The sequence below is a fragment of the Somniosus microcephalus genome, chromosome 15 (genome assembly GCF_052327205.1).
Source record: "Somniosus microcephalus isolate GS21.2 chromosome 15, FLI_Smic_1.0, whole genome shotgun sequence".
Taxonomy (NCBI): Eukaryota; Metazoa; Chordata; class Chondrichthyes; order Squaliformes; family Somniosidae; genus Somniosus; species Somniosus microcephalus.
In genome coordinates, this window is record NC_141001.1 from 23,178,260 (window position 1) to 23,187,253 (window position 8,994).

General features: G+C 46.6%; 1 protein-coding gene across 1 annotated transcript in view; it reads left to right on the plus strand.

The window, feature by feature from the left end:
- The window catches only part of LOC147106577 (uncharacterized), an 89,259-nt gene that overhangs the window by 68,691 nt on the left and 11,574 nt on the right, over nucleotides 1-8,994 (plus strand). The window contains exon 5 of the mRNA XM_086007550.1: nucleotides 6,409-8,868. Coding sequence (XP_085863676.1) covers nucleotides 6,409-8,868 — 2,460 coding nt within the window. The remainder of the gene's footprint in view (nucleotides 1-6,408; nucleotides 8,869-8,994) is intronic.

Consider the following 8,994-nt stretch of genomic DNA (forward strand, 5'->3'; position numbering starts at 1 on the left):
ATTGACTCACAGTGACTCTGCTGTGTGTGTAAGGGGCACTATTGGCCACTATAGACTCACGGTGACCCTGCTGTGTGTGTAGTGGGCACTATTGGTCACTTTAGGCTCACGGTGGCCCTGCTCTGTGTGTAATGTGCACTATTGGCCACTATAGACTCACGGTGACCCTGCTGTGTGTGTAGTGGGCACTATTGGTCACTATAGACTCACGGTGACCCTACTGTGTGTGTGGTGAGCACTATTGGTCACTATAGACTCACGGTGACCCTGCTGTGTGTGTGGTGGGCACTATTGGTCACTATAGACTCACGGTGACACTGCTCTGTGTGCAGTGGGAACTATTGATCACCATAGACTCACGGTGACCCTGCTGTGTGTGTAGTGGACACTGTTTGTTACTATGGACTCACAGTGACTCTGCTGTGTGTGTAGGGCTACTATTGGTCACTATAGACTCATGGTGATCCTGCTGTATGTGTAGGGGACACTATTGGTCAGTATAGACTCTTGGTGACCTGCTGTGTGTGTAGTGAGCAGCATTATTCACTATCACTCACAATGACCCTGCTGTGTGTGTAGTGTTCACTATTGGTCACAATAGACTCATGGTTATCCTGCTGTGTAATAGGCACTATTGGTCACTATAGACTCATGGTGACCCTGCTGTGTGTGTAGTGTGCACTATTGGTCACTATAGACTCACGGTAACGCTGCTGTGTGTGTACTGGGCACTATTGGTCACTATAGACTCATGTTGACCTACTGTGTTTGTAATGTATATTATTTGTCGCTATAGACACATGGTGACCCTGCTGTGTGTGTAGGGGAGAATATTGGTCACTATAAACTCACGGTGATCCTGCTGTGTGTGTAGTGGGCACTATTGGTCACTATAGACTCACGGTGACACTGCTCTGTGTGAAGTGGGCACTATTGGTCACCATAGACTCACGGTGACCCTGCTGTGTGTGTAGTGGGCACTATTTGTCACTATGGACTCACAGTGACACTGCTGTGTGTGTAGGGGCTACTATTGATCACTATAGACTCATGGTGATCCTGCTGTATGTGTGGTGGACACTATTGGTCACTATAGACTCACGATTACCCTGCTGTGTGTGAAGTGGGCACTGTTGGTCACTATAGACTCACGGTGACCCTGCTTTGTGTGTAGTGGGCACTATTTGTCACTATAGACTCATGGTGACCTGCTGTGTGTGTAGTGGGCACTATTTATCACTATGGACTCATAGTGACTCTGCTGTGTGTGTAGTGGTTACTATTGGTCACTATAGACTCATGATGACCTGCTCTGTGTTTAGTGGGCACTATTGGTCACTATAGACTCACAGTGACTCTGCTGTGTGTGTAAGGGGCACTATTGGCCACTATAGACTCACGGTGACCCTGCTGTGTGTGTAGTGGGCATTATTAGTCACTATTGACTCTCGGTGACCGGCTGTGTGTGTAGTGGACACTATTGGTCACTTCAGACTCACAGTGACCCTGCTGTGTGTGTAATGTGCACTATTGGTCACTATAGACTCATGGTGACCCTGCTGTGTGTGTAGTGGGCACTATTGGTCACTTTATACTCACGGTGACCCTGCTGTGTTTGTAGTGGACACTATCCCTCACTATAGACTCACGGTGTCCCTGCTATGTGTGTAGTGGACCTATCAGTCACTAGAGTCTCACGGTGACCCTGCTATGTGTGTAGTGGACACTATTGGTCTCTGTAGACTCACAGTGACCTGCTGTGTGTGTAGTGGGCATGTGTGTTCATGTGTGTGAGCAGCAAGATCCTAGTTTGACCACTGGTTTGTGTTTCATTAGCTGATCTCAGCCTGAGTATCTGTTTGGGTCTGGGAGACCCAGTAGGTTCCCATCACCTCCTCTCTCTCTGCTGGGTGATCAGGCTCAGTCAAGCTGCTCTCCACAGACCCTGCTGACATAAGGCATCGGGCAGAAGCTGAGATCCTGGTTAAGAGCCAGCATCTTCTGGAGACGAGGGAAGAACAGGGCACAGAACAAAACAAATAATGGCCAGTGACCTTCTGTCAGGGAAGATTGAGCAGGCTGGGGCTCTTTTCTCTGGAAAAGAGACGACCTAATAGAAGTCTTTCAAATTATGCTGGGGATCAATAGGGTGAATGTGGCAAAACTGTTTCCACTTGTGGGTGAGTCCAGAACAAGGGGCCATTAATATACGATAGTCACTAATAGATGAAATAAAGAATTTAGGAGAAATTTCTTTACACAGAGTGGTGTAAAACCAGCATTCCACCCGAAACCATGGGTTTTCGGCCCAGCGAGTTTGGTTAAATTTACCCCCATAGTCTGTGGAATGGAATTTCTACTCCGCCCTCAGACAGTGTATTCTAGATCCCACCCCCTTTCTCCTTGCAATAACCAACATTTAAGATGACTGTCAAATTCTTAAAAACTGATATTCAAATATATGGACTTCCTAACGATTTGTAGAAGGCCCCTGGGCTGCTGGAACCTGTTAGTTTTTCACGCTTTCCTTTCTACCTGCCTCATCCCCCAGTGCTTTAAGCTATTCCCACAAGCTCGTGTCTCATATATGCCTTTTATTTCAAAAGCAAAATACTGCAGATACTGGAAATCTGAAATAAAAACAGAAAATCATTTTTTCACGCATGGGTAGTGGAAATCATAGAATCATAGAATGGTTACAGCACGGAAGAAGGGCATTCGGCCTGTCGAGCCCGTGCCAGTTCTCTGCAAGAGCACTTCACCTGGTCCCACTCCCCCGCCCTTTCCCCATAGCCCTGCAAATTTTCTTTCCTTCAGGTACTTATCCAACTGCCTTTTGAAAGCCGTGATTGAGTCTGCCTCCACCACCCTTTCAGGCAGTGCATTCCAGATCCTAACCATTCGCTGAGTAAAAATGTTTTTCCTCATGTTGCTTTTGGTTCTTTTGTCAATTACCTTAAATCTGTGTCCTCTGGTTCTCGGCCCTTCCACCAATAGGAGAAGTTTCTCTCTATCTACTCTGTCCAGACCCCTCATGATTTTGAACACCTCTATCAAATCTCCTCTCATTTTTCCCTGCCCTAAGGAGAACAACCCCAGCTTCTCCAGTCTATCTACATAACTTAATTCCCTCATCCTTGGATTCATTCTCGTAAATCTTTTCTGCACCCTCTCTAAGGCCTTCACGTCCTTCCTAAAGTGCGGTGCCCAGAATTGGACACAATACTCCAGTTGAGGCCGAACTGGTCCATCATAATTTCCACGCTTTTGTACTCTATACCTCTATTTATGAAGCCCAGTATCCCGTAAGCTTTTTTAACTACTTACTCAACCTGCCCTGCCACCTTCAACGATTTGTGCACATATACCCCCAGGTCCCTCTGTTCATGCACCTCCTTTAGAATTGTACCCTTTAGTTTATATTTCCTTTCCTCATTCTTTCTACCAAAATGTATCACTTCGCACTTTTCTGCATTAAATTTCTTCTGCCATGGGTCCGCTCATTTCACCAGCCTGTCTATGTCCTCTTGAAGTCTATCACTATCCTCCTCACTCTTCATTATACTTCCAAGTTTTGTGTCATCTGCAAATTTTGAAATTGTGCCCTGATCACCCACGTCCAAGTCATTAATATATATCAAGAAAAGCAGTGGTCCTAGAACTGACCCCTGGGAAACACCACTGTATACCTTCAACCAGTCCGAAAAATAACCATTCACCATTACTCTCTGTTTCCTGTCACTTAGCCAATTTCGTATCCATGCTGCCACTGTCCCTTTTATTCCATGGGCTTTAACTTTGCTGGTAAGCCTATTATGTGGCACTTTGTCGAACACCTTTTGGAAATCCATGTACACCATGTCAACCGCATTGCCCTCATCAACCCTCTCTGTTACCTCATCAAAAAACTCAATCAAGTTGGTTAAACACAATTTGCCTTTAACAAATCCGTGCTGGCTTTGCTTAATTAATCCACACTTGTCCAAGTGACTGTTAACTTTGTCCCTGATTATTGTTTCTAAAAGCTTATCCACTACCGAGGTTAAACTGACTGGCCTGTAGTTGCTGGTTTATCTTTACACCCTTTTTTGAACAAGGGTGTAACATTTGCAATTCTCCAGTCCTCTGGCACCACCCCCATTTCTAAGTAGGATTGGAAGATTATGGCCAGTACCTCCGTGATTTCTTCTTTCACTTCCCCCAGCATCCTTGGATGCATCCCATCTGGTCCTGGTAACTTATCTACTTTAAGTACAGCCAGCCTTTCTAATACCTCCTCTTTATCAATTTTTATCCCATCCAGTATCACCTCTACCTCCTCCTTCACTATGTCTATGGCAGCATCTTCTTCCTTGGTGAAGACAGATGCAAAGTACTCATTTAGCACTTCAGCCATGCCCTCTGCCTCCATGCGTAGGTCTCCTTTTTGGTCCCTAATCGGCCACACCTCTCCTCTTATTACCCGTTTACTATTTATATGCCTATAGAAGACTTTTGGATTACCTTTTATGTTAGCTGCCATTCTATTCTCATACCCTCTCTTTGCCCCTCTTATTTTCTTTTTCACTTCTCCTCTGAACTTTCTAGATTTAGCCTGATTCTCAGATGTATTCTCGACCTAACATCTGTCATACGCGCTCTTTTTCTGCTTCATCTTACTCTCTATCTTTTTCATCATCCAGGGAGCTCCGACTTTAGTTCCCCTACCTTTCCCCCTAGTGGGAAAGTACCTCGACTGTACCCGAACTATTTCCTCTTTAAAGGCTGTCCATTGTTCTATTATAGTTTTGCCTGCCAATCTTTGATTTTAATTTACCCGGGCCAGATCCGTTCTCATCCCACTGAAATTGGCCTTCCTCCAATTAAGTATTTTTACTCTAGATTGCTCCCTGTCCTTTTCCATAGCTAATCTAAACCTTATAATACTATGATCAATGTTTGCTAAATGTTCACCTACTGACACTTGCTCCACTTGACCCACCTCATTCCCCAGAACCAGATCCAGCAATGCCTCCTTCCTCATCAGGCTGGAAACATACTGATCAAGAACGTTCTCCTGAACACACTTCAGAAATTCTTCCCCTTCTCTGCCATTTACATTATTACTATCCCAGTCTATATTGGGATAGTTGAAGTCCCCCATTATCACTACTCTATAGTTCTTGCATTTCTCTGTAATGTCTCTGCAAATTTGCCCCTCCATATTATTCCCACCAGTTTGTGGCCTATAGAATACACCTAGTAGTATAGTGGCACCTCTATTATTTCTTAACTCTAGCCATATAGATTCTGTCCTTGACCCCTCCAGAATATCCTCTTTCCAGCACTGTAACATTCTCCTTAACCAACACTGACACACCACCTCCTATCTTTCCTTCCCTATCTTTCCTGAACACCTTCTATCCAGGAATATTTAATACCCAATCCTGCCCTTTTTTGAGCCAGGTCTCCTTTATTGCCACAACATCATATTCCCATGTGGCTATTTTCACCTGCAGCTCACCAATCTTGTTTACTGTGCTTCATGCGTTCGCATACATACACGGTAAATCTATCCTGTGTTCTCTCTTAGTCTGACCCCACCTAATACCTTAATGTTTCTTACTTTAGTGCTACCTGTCTTTTGCCCTTTGTTTCTCCATTCTAATGCTACATCCTGGTGCCCATCCCCCTGACAGCTTAATTTAAACCCTCCCCAACAGCACCAGCAAACCTCCCTGTGAGGATATTGCTCCCGGCTCTGTTGAGGTGCAACCCATCCGGCCTGTACAGGTCCCACCTCCCCCAGAACTGGCCCCAATGCGCCAGGAATCTGAAGCCCTCCCTCCTGCATCATCTCTCCAGCCACACATTTATCTGCTCTGTCCTCCTATTTCTATACTCACTCGCGCATGGCACCGGGAGTAATCCCGAGATTACTACCTTTGAGATCCTGCTTTTTAAAATCTCTGTGCTAGCTCCCTGAAATCTGCCTGTGGGACCTCATCCCTCTTTCTACCTATGTCGTTTGTACCAATATGAACCATGACCTCTGGCTGTTCACCCCCTCCCCCCCTCAGAATATTCTGCAGCCGCTCGGTGACATCCTTAACCCTGGCACCAGGGAGGCAACATACCATCCTGGAGTCATGTCTGCGGCCGCAGAAACGCCTGTCTGCTCCCCTAACTATTAAATCCTCTACCACTGAGATCGATAGATTGGTAAGATAGATGTTGGGTATGGGTATCAAGGGATATGGAGCACAGGCGGGTTAAAGGAGTTGAGGTACAGATGTGCCATGATCTAATTGAATGGCAGAACAGACTTGAGGGGCTGAATGGCCTCCTCCTGTTCCTGTGAGGGGGATGTGAGCAACGTGCTGAGAAATGGAAATTAAATAATGTTTTCATTTTTTTTAATACATTTAGAAGGCTTAATGGTCACATCAGCAGAGAGCCATGGCACTGTTACTCATGACACGATGGCAGCAGAAAGACAATCATCGTCCCTCGCACCAGGGCCTCGTAAGTCTTCTCTCCACAGTTCATCGCAGCCAGACATCCACTCAACGTCATTGCCCTCAGCAGCTGCCATATTCAGAGAATCAGGACTTCCAGAAGACCAGCCAACTAGACCTGTACCCAATGAGGCTTCAGGCTTCACGACAAAGTCGGACACATTACCCACAACAAGTCCAGGATATGTAGCAAACAATCGCAGTAAAACAACATCGGCAAGTTTGGAAAAGAATATCAGTGTGACAATAGATGGCTCTGGGTCTGCTGGTGATATAGAATTATACACGGAATCAATTAGAGAAATGCCATTAAACACAGATAGCCAAGGTACAAAAACCAAACTGGAGCACCGCTCAGCTACAGATTGGACCGCTATGGGCAGTGTTGCTCACCCTTCCCCTTCTGCAGTGTTTTCAGGCAATGTCCTAGGAGTTGGTACAACAATAGGCAGTGCCAAGGACAACGTAAACAGATTGGACTTTCAACCCACCCTGGAAGGTTCATCAATGCTGCAAATAAATACCAAAAGTGAACAAGAGAGCATTTCTGGTCTGACCTCCTCGCAGCCTTCTGAAACCACACAAAAGCCCACAAAGTTTGAAATACGTAGAGGTGGGACATCCTCGATCCCAACAACTCCAAATCCAGCTAACCTACCTGAGGAAATTGCCACTAGCACTGGAATGTTTAGCTCCGAACTCCTCCTGGACCACAGAGCAGTCAGAACGCCAGGTAGAAAAGAAACATTCTCTGTCTCACCATCTCCAACTGACCTAACTGTGGAAAGTGGGAGTACTTCAGAACCTGCCAAAGTTCTCCTGGATCTTATGACGGTCACGGTATTAGATGCAAAATGGATACCTTCTAATTCATCATCTGCTGACCCAAATGGCCTACTTGTGGAAAGTGGGAGTACTCCTGAAATTTTGAGCTCGGAGCCCACGGAAGCTCTCTCAGTCTACAGCACAGTTTCAGGTAATAATACAAAGCTCTCTATCTCAGCATCTCCGGACCCAGCTGTCCTGTTTGTAGAAAGTGGGAGTACCCCTGAAATAGTGAGTTCAGAGCCATTGCATTCTGTTGTAGGTAATTACCCAGACGTTACGGTAACGACTGTTGTTGCAGGAGTATCTATCAGCCAACAAACTGCCGCAGCTTCAAGAAGAGAGAGTGATCTTCCAGTCAGATCAACTCTGCAGAGTGTTGAGGTGGACCAGACCTCATCTGAATGGCTCTCTGGCTATTTATCTACTGCTGCCATACCTTCTTCCACCACACCAGACCGACTGACCTCTTCTTTGCTTCATTCACCTGAAGTGTCCTCGGTCATCTTCCCAATAAATGCGGATAACAAGCGTGAAATAAAACCCACCACTGCTTCCACCAAACAGACCACGGTTCAATCAAAGTTAACCACTCCTGGACTGGGAGACACCACAAGAACCGACTCCACTCCTGGACTGGGAGACACCACAAGAATCGACTCCACTCCTGGACTGGGAGACACCACAAGAACCGACTCCACTCCTGGACTGGGAAACACCACAAGAATCGACTCCACTCCTGGACTGGGAAACACCACACAAATCGACTCCACTCCTGGACTGGGAGACACCACAAGAATCGACTCCACTCCTGGACTGGGAGACACCACAAGAATCGACTCCACTCCTGGACTGGGAGACACCACAAGAACCAACTCCACTCCTGGACTGGGACACACCACAAGAACTGACACCACTCCTGGACTGGGACACACCACAAAAACCAACTCCACTCCTGGACTGGGAGACACCACAAGAACCAACTCCACTCCTGGACTGGGACACACCACAAGAACCAACTCCACTCCTGGACTGGGACACACCACAAGAACTGACTCCACTCCTGGACTGGGACACACCACAAGAACCGACTCCATTCCTGGACTGGGACACACCACAAGAACTGACTCCACTCCTGGACTGGGACACACCACAAGAACCGACTCCACTCCTGGACTGGGACACACCACAAGAACTGACTCCACTCCTGGACTGGGACACACCACAAGAACCGACTCCACTCCTGGACTGGGACACACCACAAGAACCAACTCCACTCCTGGACTGGGACACACCACAAAAACCAACTCCACTCCTGGACTGGGACACACCACAAGAACCAACTCCACTCCTGGACTGGGACACACCACAAGAACTGACTCCACTCCTGGACTGGGACACACCACAAGAACCGACTCCACTCCTGGACTGGGACACACCACAAGAACTGACTCCACTCCTGGCTTTGAACTAACTGCTTCATCTCGTACAACGAGCAAGCGGGTCACTCAAATGTCATCATTCACAGTAGGCAGACAACATAATGGTACGTTTGACTTACAGTATAACCAAACATTGTGACTGGCTTTACGCCTGTTATGTGTGTTGCCCTGTACAGTCCGTTCATCATTGACTTTCAGCTACTGTTGCTAGTCTGATTGATATCTTGACA